The sequence below is a fragment of the Myotis nattereri genome (assembly GCF_964212035.1).
Source record: "Myotis nattereri genome assembly, chromosome: 5".
Lineage (NCBI taxonomy): Eukaryota > Metazoa > Chordata > Mammalia > Chiroptera > Vespertilionidae > Myotis > Myotis nattereri.
In genome coordinates, this window is record NC_138080.1 from 12,971,494 (window position 1) to 12,988,065 (window position 16,572).

The 16,572-nt window shown below is 43.3% G+C and overlaps 1 protein-coding gene across 1 annotated transcript in view; it reads right to left on the minus strand.

Annotated features, from left to right (window-relative positions):
- DOCK5 (dedicator of cytokinesis 5) overlaps nt 1-16,572 on the minus strand; it is a gene marked incomplete at its 5' end in the record, with an annotated part of 172,525 nt that overhangs the window by 31,204 nt on the left and 124,749 nt on the right. The window contains 8 exons of the mRNA XM_081091307.1: nt 1,660-1,749; nt 5,171-5,290; nt 9,368-9,458; nt 10,340-10,380; nt 11,355-11,514; nt 14,071-14,156; nt 15,162-15,316; nt 15,624-15,682. Of these exons, the coding sequence (XP_080947433.1) occupies nt 1,660-1,749; nt 5,171-5,290; nt 9,368-9,458; nt 10,340-10,380; nt 11,355-11,514; nt 14,071-14,156; nt 15,162-15,316; nt 15,624-15,682 (802 nt within the window). The remainder of the gene's footprint in view (nt 1-1,659; nt 1,750-5,170; nt 5,291-9,367; nt 9,459-10,339; nt 10,381-11,354; nt 11,515-14,070; nt 14,157-15,161; nt 15,317-15,623; nt 15,683-16,572) is intronic.

The window sequence follows — 16,572 nt, forward strand, 5'->3', positions numbered from 1 at the left end:
TGTATATACTATGTTTTATCCTATACGTACATACACGTATGATAGTTTGCTTTATAAATTAGACACAGAAAGAGATTAACAACAATAACAAATAGTATAATATAACAATTATAATATACTATCTTAAAAGTAATGTGGATCTGGTCTTTGTGTCTCTCTCTCCCTCTCCCTCTAAATATACCTTATACTGTCTATACTCACCTTTTCACTTAAAGGAAGCACTTTACAGCTTCTCTTTGACATGTCCCAATTGCCAGGATATCACTACGCTTGCACTTTGGAGCCGTTAAGTAAAATAAGGGTTATTTCAACATAAGCACTGTGGTACCTTGAGAGCTGATTTCATAACCCAGATAACCACTAAATGAATAAAGGGCAGGCAGCATCTCAGCGTAGATGCGCTGGGCAGAGGGATGGTTTACATCCCAGGTGGGATACAGTGAGATGTGAGATTTCATCACCATACTCAGAATGGCGTGCAATTTAAAATTTATAAATTTTTCTTTTTCCCAGAAAGTTTCCATTTAATATTTCAGACTGCAGTTGCCCGTGGGTAACTGAAACCACCGAAAGTGAGAATGCAGAGTAGGGAGGACTGCTGTGCTCTATCCAGGCAAAGGTATCCGTCACAAGGTTCCCTTAGAAGGGTCACATGTTACATTACTAACATAACTCAATTCAGTTATGCTGACTGATTGTTTGCGTAATGGCAGGGGCTGGTACAACACACTGGCAAATACTTTTCAAAGTGATCTTGACAACTATCTCCTCAAATAAATTATTACTGCATGACAATGGCTGACCTGAACTTCTGTGACCCCTCTACCCAAAACGATCAAATTAATATTGTGCTGGCCTACCACTGGGCATTGCTTTATTGTTTTAAATAGCTGACCTGTGCTGACAGCCAGGCGTAATACACAGTTCAGGGACCTGTGAAAGTACAGCTCTCCAGTAACATTCGGGGGAGGCAGGATGTGAGCATCAGAAGCGTTTTACAACTTAACCAAAATGTGCACAATGGCACTCCTGAGAAAAGCAAGCAAGGCTGAGATGAGCAGTCCCATCCTTCAGCAGGGACCCGAGGGCGTGGGCTACCGAGCAAGTCATCCTGATGAACAGAAGAAGTCAGAAAACACCTGGAACACGCCTGGTGTTCACTGAAAGCAACGTGACCGCGAGGGGAAAGAGGTGTGGAGACATGGACGGTCTGCAGAGAAACTAGACAGACGGAGGACGGCGGTAGGCGAGGGGCCTGAGCCCTCCATCAGGGATAATCTGGAGAAAGGATAACAGCTTTTGGACCTTATCTTTTCTCATTTTTATTTCAAGCGAGGTTTACTTTTTCATTGTAAAGAACAGAATTTAACCTGCCTGGCCAGCGTGGCTCAGTGGTTGAGCGTCAACCTATAAACCAGGAGGCCACGGCTCGATCCTCAGTGTAGGGTGTGCAGGAGGCAGCGATCAGTGATTCTCTCCCATCATTAATGTTTCTAAGTCTCTCTCTCCCTCTCCCTTCCTCTCTGAAATCAATAAAAAAATCATTTTTAAAAAAAGAACATAATTTATCCTGACTTCCTTCAAGCTTACAAAACATTTTTGCGAACACTCACTTCAGCACCCCTGCTGGAGGCTTGACATGTTCCGACCCAGACTCACCAGGAGGCTGCCAAGGCCCTCGTAGTCGAACACTTTGCTCTCGTATGTCTCCGCCAGCTCTTTGCTCAGCTTGATTGCCTTCTCCCACATCTTCAGGAAAAGAAAAGTGAAGAACAAAGTAGTCATTGATCCAGGAGCAAAAGCCACTTGAAAGTAACGGGCAATGAGTCTGGAGGCAGGAGGGTTGAGTTTCTGCAGATATTCCCGCCATGCCTCACTTCCTGGATCAACTGAACATTTTTTTATTGACATCATAAAGCTACTATATCTTGGTGCCTTGCCAGGGGGTATCTTCCGTAATTCTGTTTGCAAGACCATGAAGAACAAACACCATGTGTCCCCAAACAAAGCCATACTGAACTTAAAAGGGCAGAGCACTAAAGACCTTTGAAAGTGGTGGGGACCCGTGCTAAAGCCTAGGTCTTGAGACTGTGAGAGCCTTGCTGGAGGGGAAAGTTGAGATGGGGTCAAGTCCTCTGTGTGTGTGCGTGCGCTCTTCCAGTTAGATTGTCTGGAGAAGGGGAAGTGGAAGAAAGGCTAACTGTTCTGCTGTGTGGAAACTGGGCACCAAGTGTTAGCCAATGATCTCTAGGGCACTGGTTTCCTATATCTAACTAAAATATCCACTTATAGAGGTTGAGAAGATCCCTTGGAGCATTTATGATCTTGTAAGTTACAGCCGAAAGCACACATTTGGTGCCTGAGGCTAGCATCCCAGACTGACCCCTTGTTCATTCTGGTTTTTTCATAACATGTCTCTTAAGTGGACGCTATCAGTAAGACAGCACCTGGTAATTTCCTACTTTACTCTTGTCAACCAGGTGCTATGTTTCCACTGTTTCTGGCTGCTGAAGAAATGTGTGTGCAGTTCTCATACAGTTGTAAAACATTTTAAAATATTTTAAAATCATCATTTGCCAAATGTGTCCCTCTGAAGTTCCAGGGCCAGATCGGCTGGGCCTGGTGCAAGAAGCCAGTCAACAGCATCAGTGGGTCGAATTCCTCAGTTCACCAAATGCCAAGTTATGTAAGGGACAGTGAGACAGCCCAGCACAGTGGTTCTCAAAGTGTGGTCCCTGGTCTCTGGAGCCCCCGAAACCCTTGCAGGAATCCATGAGATCAAATTATCTTCTTCCTAATACTATTTGCCTTTTTCCACCGCTCATTCCCTCATGTGTGGAGCTTCCCAGAGGCTGGAGGATGCGTGATGCCACAATAGAATGAATGTAGAAGCAGACATGAGAATCCTGCTGTCTTCTATTAAGCCAGATGTTGAAGAGACTTGCAAAAATGTCAAATGCCACTCATATCACCAATTTTTTGGAGCATATAGTAATTTTTCAAAAACACATGTGATTTATCTTAACTGGTAATAGGCTTGCTATCATTGTTAAAAGAACAAATAAGTAAATATTCAAAAGTTGTTTTTGTTTCTAAAAGTGTAAGTAGCAACAGATACAGTCCTCATGAACAAAAGCTCTTTGGGGCCGAAACCGGTTTTGCTCAGTGGATAGAGCGTCGGCCTGCGGACTGAAAGGTCCCAGGTTCGATTCCGGTCAAGGGCATGTACCTGGGTTGCGGGCACATCCCCAGTGGGAGATGTGCAGGAGGCAGCTGGTCGATGTTTCTCTCTCATCGATGTTTCTGACTCTCTGTCTCTCTCCCTTTCTCTCTGTAAAAAATCAATAAAATATATTTAAAAAAAAAAAAAAGCTCTTTGGGGTCCTCAGTGATCTTTAAGAGTAAAGAGGTGTACAAGACCAAAATGTTTGAACACATACACTTGCTCCCTGAGCCTTAAGTTCTTCATCTGTAAAACAGAGGTAAAATCTACCTTGTAGGGTATGGGGAAAATTAAATCAGGAAAAAAGTCTGGAAATCACCCCAAACAGAAACTAGCAGTAAGTAGATGGCAGCTATTTTATCATGATGATTATATGGCTTATTTATTCATGTAACCAACAGGTCCCCTGGTAAAGCAAGACACGTTGGCTGGACGTGGCGGTCCACAGGAATTCTCCAGGCTCCGAAACTGGTCAAATCGGGATCTGTTTTGTTTGGACACCAGATGCACTTTTTTTCTTTCTCTCCCAACCCCTTTTTAATATTTTTTTTTCTTTTTAAAAAATTTTGTAAAAGCATTTCAGGTGGATATGCTTTCTCCGCTTGACCACAGACCACGACTTCCGGGCCCAGTTCCAATGGTTATTTTACCTTCTCACCCCTGTCGGCGTCTAAGTTGGTCATTACTTACAGGGCATGGTGTCAGCAGGGCGTGACCTGGATGCTGGATGTGCACCAGGTGTTAGCCAACAATCTCTAGAGAATGCACTGCAAGTGACGGCCCTGGTTCCCACCCTCACCAATATTTAAGAGGGGAAATTACGATTCTGGAAAGTGAAGGCTGCCCGTTGTATTCTCCATTGGGTTGGTTAAGTGTCAAGATAACTGATCTTTATTGCCCTTTTTACACTAATTTATTTATTTATTTTCTCTCCTGTTAAAAATACCAGGATTCAAAGGTACATATGGGAATAATAAAGAATAAGTCATGAGTCATTACTGTCCAATGAGGAACTTGTCTGGTTTTTGTCCTGAGTCCTGGGAGGAAGCTCCTAAACCCTTGGAATTTCCCCAGTGACAGGAGTGTCTTGGTTATTCATGGCGGACCCCTTGCCAAAAAAACCAAAAAAACAAAACCTACCCATGTGATTAGAGGGCTGGGGCCTTGGGCTACATGATATTAGCCAGATCTAAAGGGAGAAGGGTGGGGTGGAGACTGAGTTCACTCACGGGGCCAATGATTCCATCAATCAAGCCTACAGAATAAAACCCCAATAATAACTCCATATAGCGGCTCACATGAGCTCCCCCCTGGCGAGCACATCAGCTCTCCTAGAGGGTTATGTGCTCTGAATCCACCGAGAGGGAAACAGAAGCTCTGCCCTATGTACTTCTTCATTCAGCTGGCCCTGATTTGTGTCCTTTAAGATAAAACTGTTGCCGAACCGGTTTGGCTCAGTGGATAGAGCGTCGGCCTGCGGATTCAAGGGTCCCGGGTTCGATTCCGGTCAAGGGCATGTATCTTGGTTGCAGGCACGTCCCCACTGTGGGGCGTGCAGGAGGCAGCTGATCGATCTCTCTCATCGATGTTTCTGACTTTCTATCCCTCTCCCATCTTCTCTGTAAAAAATCAATAAAATATATTTTAAAAAAAAAAAGATAAAACTTTAATCAAGTGCAGCATTTTACCAAGTTTTGGTTGCTGTTCTAGCATATTATCAGACCTGAGGGGGCCATGGGACTCCCCCCAAATTTATAGCCAAGTGGTCAGAAATGTGGGCATAGGGACTCCTGAATGGCAGCGTCTGAAGTAAGGGCTGTCTGCTGGGACCATGGCCTTCACGGTGGGTTCTGCACTGGCTCTGGCTGGTTGGCTTCAGAAGGGCACTGCGATCTTGCTGCCATTTTCCTCTCCCCCCAAATACAAAACAAGTGATCGCACACTCACTTTGCCTTTGTCAAAATAGGATATGATTTCCTGGTACAGCTTCTCCTTCAGCTCCTGCTGGGTATACACATAGTAGCTGTCCCTCTGAAGGAGGTGGGGCACACAGGGCTTGTCAGACCACTGGAAAGCAAACGGAAGAGATGAATGCGACGTAGCCATTAACTAAAGGAGGTTAACAAACATTTCGTTTTTAAAAGGTGCAGAAACATCGCATATATCTGTGACTCATCCATATTGTGTTTTAGATTTATTCATGAAACAAAAAACTGCATCCACAGACATAATCTATGCCAGCTTGAAAACAAGGGCCATGTGATGGACGCACTCCAGGCATCCCCATGCGAGTGGGGAACCAGGCACACCCGGCAGCCAGCACAGCGCCTGTGTACTGTGTACTGCAGACATCCGCACGGTCGACAATAGGAAGAAATCGGGAGTATAAAGGCGGAAAGGAGGGGGTAAAACTGCCACTGTGTACAATGATTGTATTCTTCACAATCAAAGCTTTTACAAAGGGCGCCAACTGAAAAACTGCCAAAAGTACAGAGAATTAAGTCAATTAGAGGGTTAAAAAACTGACATATTTAGAAATAATTTAGAGCTAGATTTCACATGAAGAGATAACCATGCTGGAGATAGTAGAAGGAAAGGATCCAACATGAATAAATCCAAAGTGATACAATATCCAGGCACAGGGATGTGCATGTACTCAATGCCATTGAACTGTACACTTAAATGGTTAAGATAGTAAATTTTATGTTATGTGTATTTTTACCATAACTAACTTAAAAAGAAAAGGTATCTAGGAATCAACCTAACAAGGAAAATAAAGACTCTATACAGAAAAATTTAACTCACCACAGAGGGCACAAAAGCACACTTGAACAATGGAAAGTCTTATCATAGTTTTGGATAAGAAAATGCTATTTCCTAAACATGAAAATTCTCCCTAAATTAAAATTTTAAATTTATGATTCCAAAGTCCATATGGAAAACTAAACAAAAAGAACTAGGTGGAAAATTCTGAAAAAGAAGAGCAACGAAGACAGTTTTATTAACTACCAGGTAATAAAACTTACTATAAAGAATTAATAGCCCTAGCTGGTTTGGCTCAGTGTTTAGAGCGGTGGCCTGTGGACTGAAGAGTCCCGAGTTCAACTGTAGTCAAGGGCACATGCCCGGACTGTGGGCTCAATCCCCAGTAGGGAGCATATAAGAGGCAGCCAATCAATGATTCTCTCTCATCACTGATGTTTCTATCTCTCTTTTCCTCTCTGAAATCAATAAAAATATATTTTTTAAAAAGAATTAATAATTAAGAGTGTGGTACTGACACATGAATTGACAGACACCAATGCAAAAGTATATAAAAATCAAAAAAGAGACTCTCCCCGCCCCATACTGGGATTTAATACATGATAAAGAGGGGATCTTGTATGAATGAGAAAATATGGACTATATTACACATCCCTAGTGCGTAGCTATCTAGGGGAAAAAGTTGTATCCACATCTCATACCTTACTATGCCAGGATAGGAGAATTTAATTTTCCAAGCAGCACAAACAAAAACATCTACGGCTACGACACCAGGGTTTCTTTCTGATCATCCCACGGTCAACAAGCCTCCTCTCTAGCCCATACGGAGTAAGATTTTAGTGCCTCAAATCTGCATATGAGTGGTGGACGGCTGCCGTGGGGAAGTGTGAGGTAAAGGACTCCTGTTTTTCATTATAAAGCTTAGAACAATGTACATGTACTACTTTAGGGTAAAATAAATATTAAATTACACAAGAAATTTAATTGCTAGGGGAAAGAATGGAGAAAGAGAGATGTAACAGGAGGCTACTGTGGTTCCCTAAGAGAGAGCCAATGGCAGCGTGGGCCAGGATGGCAGCAATGGAGATTTTTTTAAAAGTGGACTGAAAAGAAATGGAAGCAGGATGAAGAGAGATCTGCACTCCCAGGCTCATTGCAGCGTTATTCACAATAGTCAAGATATGGAAACAACCTAAGTGACCGTCAGTGGACAAATGGAAAAAGAAGATGTTGTGCATGTAACAATGGAATTACTCAGCCACGAGAAAGAAGGAAATCCCGTCTTTTACAACACGGATGGACCTAGAGGGCATTGCGCTAAGTACAGTAAGTCAGACAGAGAACGACAAGTACTGTATGATAAGGGAACCAAAAAGGTCAAATTTAGCCCGGCCGATGTGGCTCAGTGGCTGAGCATTGGCCTATGAACTAGGACAATGATGGCGAACCTATGACACGCGTGCCAGAGGTGACACGCGAACTCATTTTTTAAAAAAAATATATTTTATTGATTTTTTACAGAGAGGAAGGAAGAAGGATAGAGAGTTAGAAACATCGATGAGAGAGAAACATCGATCAGCTGCTTCCTGCACATCTCCCACTGGGATGTGCCCACAACCAAGGTACATGCCCTTGACTGGAATCGAACCTGGGACCCTTGAGTCCGCAGGCCGACGCTCTATCCACTGAGCCAAACCAGTCAGGGCGAACTCATTTTTTTGGTTGATTTTTTTGTTAAATGGCATTTAAATATATAAAATAAATATCAAAAATATAAGTCTTTGTTTTACTACGGTAGCAAATATCAAAAAATGTCTATATGTGACACGGCACCAGAGTTAAGTTAGGGTTTTTCAAAATGCTGACACACCGAGCTCAAAAGGTTCGCCATCACTGAACTAGGAGGTCACAGTTCGATTCCCGGTCAGGCACATGCCCGGGTTGTAGGCTTGGTCCCCAGTAGGGGGCATACAGGAGGCAGCCGATCAATGATTCTCTCTCATCATTGATGTTTCCATCTCTCTCTCCCTCTTCCTTCCTCTCTGAAATCAATCTATAATTATAACAGCATAATATGCTAATTACACCAGACATCCTTCTGGACGAAGCTGGGGCTTTGAGGAAAGCAGGGGTCCCGGGTGCTGGAGGGAAGCCAGTGCCAGCAGCCAGGGGAAAGAAGGCCTACTCTTGCACAAATTTGTGCATCAGGCCTCTAGTAAAAATATATTTAAAAATAAATTAATTAATTAAGCCAAATTTATGAAAACAGAATGTAGAATGGTGGTTACCAGGACTGGGGAGGGGGATATTGGGGAGATGCAGTTTAATGTTACAAATTGTAGCCAGTAGATAAACAAGTACTGAAGATCTAACACACAGCACAGTGACTACAGACAACAATACTGTATTATAGACTTCAAGGCTGCCAGGAGACTAGATCTCAATTGTCCCCACCACAAAAAATAAGTGATAATTATGTGACATGATAGAGGTGTTAGCTATGGTGGTAATCATATTGCGATATATAAACGTATCAAATCAACACGTGCACCTTAAATGTACACAGTGTTATATGTCAACTATATCACAACTTTTAAAAAAGTGGAGAGCTTTTTTAAAACTGTGGACAGAGTCCACAGTTCTTGCTGGTGGAAAATGTGGGAGGGGGTGAATAAAAGATGATGACAGGTACTTGCCTGAGCAACTGGGTAGAAGGTGGTCCCCTTTAGTAAAATGGGAAGAAGGGCGAGGAAAGATTGGATACAGAACAGTGAGAAATTGTAGCTTCTGTTACTGACAGGTGAAGTGTGTGCTGTCTATTAGTCATTGAAAGATTGATGCTGAAAGAACAGTTTATTCCCGCATCTGACCTTGGAGGAACGGTCAGAGCCAGAAATAATTATTTGAGATCTATGACATATAGATGTATTTATATCCACAACACACTATAAATTTATTTACTGAGTGAGTATACAGAGGAAACTTCTCCTGTGGCACTGTATTTACTTACAACTCATGTATCTGTAGTTTTACATTTATTTTTATATTTCTTAATTGATGAATGTTTGTTTCTTCAATTATAGTGTTAATTACTAGGGACCTATAGGTTCTACTCTGCTTCCTAAGGATTTTAAAATCAGTGGAATCACTTCTTTATGCGTTCATCCAATGATAGCTGACATTTTCTCGATCTTGATCTGAAAATCAGCTGTGCCTAATTAGAAAGTTTAAAAATATTCTTGGGTGAAAGGATCTCTCTTGAATAAGGATCATTCCAATCAAAATCACGAAGTGTATAGGATTTGGTCCCAAAGGACTGGACAGCGGACACGCCGCATTTTGTCCTGCGCTGTGTTGGAATGAGCAGCCCAGACCACTCACCTGCAGAAGCTCAGCGTGTAAGAGCAGCGTGTAGGCAGCCTCCGTGTAGTTCTCACAGTCTCGGTGCAAATCCCGCAGCTTGTACAAGTATCTGGTAAAAAGGGGGCATTTTTTGTTTGTTTGTTTTAAATGTTTTTATTGATTTTGAGAGAGAGAAGGGAGAGAAGATAGAAGGGTAGAAACATTGATGAGAGAAGAACATCATTCATAGGCTGCCTCCTGCACGTACCCCACTGGGGATTGAACCAGCAACCCGGGCATGTGTCCTGACCTGGAATTGAACTGTGGCCTCTTGGCTCCTGGGTCAAGGCTCAACCACTGAGCAACACTGGCTGGGTAAAGGGGGCATTTAGTCGCCCGGGAGCTGCTCTAGCATTCAGTTCATTCCACAACCAAGCCGCAGCCTGCTTTCCCATCTCTTCCCCCGCTCGTCCTTTCTCTTGGGCAAAGGAATCCCCTGCTTCCTATCTTCCTATTCCTTTAACCCTGGGAGCTGCTTCCTGCCTGTGTGTCTTTCCTATTCCATCTACTCTACTTTACACTCTTCACTGAAGGCAGTAGTGCTTACTTGTCTGTATGCCTTGGACCTCTCTGAGAAGCTAATAAGAGCTATGGGATCTCCCCCAAGAAAAGGCATATGAATATGTCCAAGTGTGTTCCATGCTCAGGGTTTGCTGGATTCCAGGCAAGTCTTCATGCCTCTCCCTGGACAGAATTTCCTGATCGCCTTGGCCAGCATCTCCCACCCTTCCCTGGGACCACAAAACCATCCTCCCTACACACTCCCTCGTACTGCACTTACTGTGTATCTGTTTAAACAGTTTACCCTTCCAACTGGAAGGGGGAATATCACATACTTTTTGGTGTCTCAAAGCAGCAAGCATGGGGTTGGGGTTTAGTATTTGTTGATTGAAAAAATAAATAGCAAAGCCATGACATAAATAGAAAAAGCAGGCATTCTCTTCAGCTTACCTTATGTATATGTCTTCTCTCTTCTTTTCTTTATAAAAATTCTATAAAAAAGTCCAAAATACCAATGTAAATCAAGAGTTATTGACTAATTTGCCATGAAAATGGCCAAATAGCTACTTTTGTTTTTCAACAGTGCCACTTCTCCAGAGCTTATTATTTTCCTTTAACAAATACCCCCACAAGGAAAGGATGTGACAGTTTACACAGAAGACAAGTTGAAGGATTGTTTAGAACCATGTTTCTGAGTAACTTGAGGGGAACCTTCTAAATCAGGGGTGGGCAACTTCCAGCCCTTGGGCCTTATAAGGCCCACGAAGTCATGTGGTCTGGCCCTGCCAAGGCATTAGGGGTGAGTTAATTAAATGTTTGACCACATATAGCAGGCTAATTTTAGGATGATAATTCTGTATGGCCTGAGAATGATGTTATAAAGATCCAAATGGCCCTTGGCAGAGAAAAGGTGCCCCACCCTCTTCTAAAGGAACAGGTGGCTGCTTTTCTGCGTCACCTGGTGCTCTGCTTTCTCACGGAAACAGGCAGCGGGTCTGGGTTTACAGTAAGCAGTGGCGTGGGAGCCCAAACCTCTGAGGTCTGAGGTCCCTGATATATACATCTAGGGAAAGGCGAGACCGAAGAATTCTAGCATCATGAGGTTTCCAGGCACTAACACTCTACTCATGGTACAGTGTTTCTCACGCATGTTCGCCTGTGCCCAGGAATTCCAACGATAAAGCAACGACATGTAAACAAGGCAGAGAAGCCAGTTGAGGATGGCCCTCAGAAAGAGAGCCGAGTGAAGATCTTCTGCTGCATTTTCCATCCCTGTTTCCAAATTTATCCTCAATGTCTGTGGCTGCTCGTATATGCAAGCCCGTTCCCATTACACTCAGCAGAACAGACTCCATAAAGGTGGCCCCGGGTCCCTCTGTGTCTGTGAGATCGACTTGGAGCTGATGTGCATGGTGCAGGGGAGGCTTGCAGAGCCCTCCCGCCATCCTAGAGACTTGGTACCTACCAGCACATTGACAGTGCAGCTCATCCGGTTTTCCTTGCTCTCATCATGCATGACGATGGTCCTGTAGTCCAAGAGGTTCTCAAGGAGGCTGCTGACCAGGAGTGCAAATGATTCTCCTGAGCTGGAGAGGTATTTATGTTTCCGGAAATGTTCTAGGAGCCTGGAGGGTGGAGTTGAGACAAATGCCCATGTCATCCTGTCACTCCAGCACCATTTATGAGCGCTGTCCAAGGTCCTAGCAGCAGGTGGCGCCAGATGAGGAGACACACACCCTTCACGTAACATAATTACTCCAGCTCCATGGTTCTTCAGAGCTTCAGCTCAATCCCCACCATCACCTAGAATCCCAGCCCACAGTGCTCTTCTTTGAATTTGCAACTGTATTTTTTGTTGGTTTTTGTTTTCTTGTCAATATCACAAAAACAAGAACCTTTGCCCAAAAGGTTTGTGTATGTTTTCTGATCACTCTACTCAGGTTGAAAGAAATCTTCTTTCCTGTCTTTATTCTCCCTAAAGCCTGGCACTTCAGGGCATCCTGTGGGCATTCTGGTGAGCTGTGTGTGAATGCCCAGCCTAGAGGAACCTGGGAATCTAGCATAAACCCAGACACGTGGCTCTTCAGATACAGTGCTATTTTCAGAAAAAAGAGAAGGTTGGAAATAAGACTGAGATTAAATCCTCTTTCTTTGGACCCCTAGAGAGCAAAGATTTTTATAGGAGCTTCTTAGATTAGACAATTAGAAGAAAACGTGGGAGCAAGAGAAAAAGAAGAGGAAGGTGTGTTCAAAGAATTAGTCTGGATCTAGAATTATTCTTAGGCACTGGAGATTTATGTGGCCATATTTTTCTGAGGCAGTGATCCAGGAAGAATGAATACAACAACAACAAAATAAGATATTTTATGTGAAAAATCAGCTATAGGACTAAAAAATGAGTTCACATTTGTAAATATTTTGGGTCTGTTTGAATGTGTGTGTAATTTCTGCATTTTAATTCCTGTATGAGATTAGAATTGCAAAAGTAAAAAGCTGGGAGGTTTAAAACCAGTTTGAATAGGCAGATCTAAGAGAAACATGATAAAAAGATCAACAAATGATCTTATTAGCCATTAAAAACAATATATGAAGGACCTCTGGTTCTTTAAAATACAGATGAGTCATCAATTCATTTCTGAGTACCCAGTGTGCTGGTTCCTTACAAAAATCTTAAAAAACAAAACCAAACGAAGTTGGGAGACTTGTCCTCAAGTACAGTCTAGTGCAGCCGTGGGCAAACTACGGCCCGCTTGAAATGAATAAAACTAAAAAAAAAAAAAAAAAAAAAAGACCGTACCCTTTTATGTAATGATGTTTACTTTGAATTTATATTAGTTCACACAAACACTCCATCCATGCTTTTGTTCCGGCCCTCCGGTCCAGTTTAAGAACCCATTGTGGCCCTCGAGTCAAAAAGTTTGCCCACCCCTGGTCTAGTGAGCAACACTCCCCCAAACAGGTGAATAACGAAATGACCCAGGCACACCTCCTACCAGTTGGTCAATATCATAAAAGTTCAGAGAACACAAGACTTAAATAGTCTAGAATAGTTACAGCCTGGATGATGGAAGGATAAGATAACAGTAATCAGCAAAAACCCAGAGCAGCCAACATGTTAGCGCGAAATCTGTAACAGACACTGTGAAAATGCATTATCTCGATTCATCCTCACAACAATACCAAAATATAGGTCCTATTATTGTAGAGGGGAAAAATGAGGCATTGGATAGGTTATGTGACTTGTCCAAAGTCAAACTCCTAGAATGTAGAGAAGCAGGATTTGAAACCAAATCTTTCTCTAATTCCAACATGCAATTGTTTTAATCATTGTTTTTATACTGTCATTCCCTACATGAGATGGACAGTTAAGAGGGCAAGAGAGTGAGGGTAAAGGTCTCTGGGGACGTGGGTGGGTGGGGAGTAGGAATGGTAATGTGAGCACAGAGCGGGAATGAATGTTGGATTCTGGGCAGTGAAAAGACCAACCTGGCTGGAGATATTACTGGTGTTCTTAGAGGCCCTTTAAGGGCATAGGGTATTTTATTTTTTTAAATATATTTTTATTGATTTTAAAAAGAGATGGGGGGGGAGAGGGGGAGAGGGGGAGAGAGAGAGAGAGAGAGAGAGAGAGAGAGAGAGAGAGAGAGAGACAGACAGACAAACATCTATGAGCTGCCTCCTGCACGCCCCCTACTAGGGATTCTGCTTGAAGGCCAGGCTGTGCCCTGACCAGGAATAGAACTGGCAACCTCTTGGTGCATGGGATGACACTCAACCAACTGAGCCACACTGACCAGAGCAGGGAACAGGGTATTTTAAAATGAAAAGTGGACTTTGAAATGTTTTCTTTTTCTCCCCATCCTTGAAATTGTTGATTTGAAGCCATAATTAGAGGTGTTATCACTGTTGATGAAGTTCATCAATTCAAACACTGGGCAAAACACTTTGAACATCTCTCCCTCCCTCCGCCTGTTCTGTCCTTGATGGCCCAGCTGGCTAGGGGAACATGGGCATTGGGCTCATGTCAGTTAAGCAAGCATCATTGACCCCACTGAGAACCAACTGGAGTGGTAACCCCAGTGATTCTGTGACTATCCGTGGGTTTGTAAGTGCGTGGAAACCTGTTCTGTCCACTCCTAAATGATGTCATCAGCTTGAGACCTGCTGCCTGAAATACTCACAGCTTTTCGAGAAGGACCTTGTACTGCTCATCTCCTTTGCCCCCTTCCACCTCTTGGTCCAGCCTTGTGATCAGCTCATTCTCAAACTGAAAGCAGAGTCAGAATTTCACAGATGTCATACCCTTCGAAGAGGACAGGAGTGATGCCCGGCCATCCTTTGCAGACCTGCCCAGCCCCCTCTTAACTGTGAATTATTTCCAGCGAATACAGAGGAAGACCACTTGCCACATCGTCCGTTACGGCACACCGAGGCCCCATCAACACTTTCTAATGTAGCCACATGCTACTTTACCCTTTGCTTTACATTTGCACAAAATAATTACCCCAAACATTATTTTCTAATCACAACTATGCAGGTAAATACAGCCTAATGATTCTAATTTTCTATTTTGTTTTTGGTTCTTGTCTTAGCCTTGCCAATGGGATTGCTTTTTTTCTGATTTTGCAGAGCTGTAGAGTTGCAAAATCTTCCTTTCGATAATAATACGTGGTGTAGGTAAAGAAAATAAAAGAAAGAGAAAATATATCAGGCACACTGAGATCACTAAACTAGAGACTGCTGCATCCGCCCCCCATTTCACCTCCTTACTCTCTCCGCTGTGCTGCAGCAAATAGGATTAATGTGCACAAAGTCCAATTTTAATTATCTGGAGACTAGTGGCCTGGGGTATGAAATTCGTGCACAGGTAGTGTCCCTAGGCCTGGCCGGCTGATTGGGGTCTTCCTTCCCCTGGCTGCCGGCCAGGGCCTTCCTTTGTTCCGCACCACCCCCTGGTGGTCAGCGAACGTCACAGTGGGTGGTCCAACTCCCGAGTGGTCGAACTCCGGAGGGGACAATTTGCATATTAGCCTTTTATTATATAGGATAGAGGCTGCTTTAGGAAACTCCTGTAGCAAAAAGACTGCCCTGAGGCCAGCCTGGGATGGAATATCTGCTTCTATCTCTAATTGCCTTACAAAGTGAAATGTAAAAGAACATTTGTAGACCTACTTTGTTTAGTATTATTCAGGTTATGGCTTCTCTATATAGAAAGAAAATAAATAAGAGTTGACTATGTTCATTAGTAAAATTATAGGTCTACACCTCTTACCATATGGAAATTGCCATTTCCACTGAAATTGAACTCACACTGCATCATATCAAAGAAAATGGGGATGGTGGCTTTGCGAAGCTCTACTTCAGGGGTCAATGTGACCTCCAGAATGGGACCCACCATGGACGGGATGAATTTAATTTTGTGGGGACCTGAAATGAAAGTAAGAAAATAAAAATAATTTCACTGGAGGTAAAGTGTTACAATCTTCCTCCACAGGGCCCGTGAGAAAAGAGTACGTTTATGTGGGTAGATCAACTCCATTCAGACCTGGGTGACTACATACTGTATTCTGACAACAAGTGGATGTCATAACAAGAGACCCAGAGTCAACATTCACTTCCAACACACAGACAAGTTAATCTTAGGGTTATTGGAATTAAAATAAAAAAAAGAGTCCATCCTGGCATGCTCATCACACAGGTGTGTGCATGGGCTCATTCAAGGTCATACACTCACCCAGGTTATACCACATGTCCCGGATCCTAAAGCCGATTTCCTTTCTCATGTCCCCATATCTAGAAAGAAGACCATAGACAAGAGAATGATTTGCAGTGAAAATGAGTACCTATAATAAACGAGTACCTATAGCCTGTGTTCCGCTAGGTCACGTGAAAGGCGGGCTTTGATACCTAACCAAGCCCCGAGGGGGGGCACCTTCCACAGCAGGAGGGGCCAACGCAAGCACCGGAAGGTAACAGAGAAGACAAGGCTGACAAGCTGGCTTAAGGAGGCAGAGCGAGAAACAATCTGGCTGCTGTTAAGCAAAGAAATGAAAAACAGAAATACTATTGGGAAGGGAAGTGGGGCATGGTTTGTATAGTAATGGGACTGGTGGCTAATAACCATGCTGAATGTATACACTTATATCTGAGTAACCATGTCTCATACCACATTGGGAAACTCTGGACATACATTTTCCATGGGGGGATATTGCTCCCGAAGGGATGAAAATTGGTTCTTGGGGGCAAAAAAGCCTGCTGTTTTCATGAATAAAGTACAGGTATACAAGTAGTACATAAACAGATATGCATATATTTATTGGGTTAATATTCCTTGGGGGTGTGATTAAAAAAGTAATTTCTAAAAGGATTACTTATAGGAGTTGATAGTGGGGACATAAAAGTGAGAAACACTGATCTAGACAGTGGTTCTTGGGGGAAGTGACTAAGAATGACCTGGAACTCTCTCTTGAATACATATGCCTGGCTACCCCTCCCCACATGCCAGATCAGAGGCCTGGGCTTGGAAAACCAGAAGCAGGAGGGTGAAAGCAGATACTGCAAACGTTCCCAGGGAGCTCCACATGGACCTACGGCCATCCTACAAGCTCAGCTCTACATTTGGAAATGAGTAGTCTACTCATGTGACTACTGCGCCAAACCTGTTTGTCAAATTCCTCCTTTGG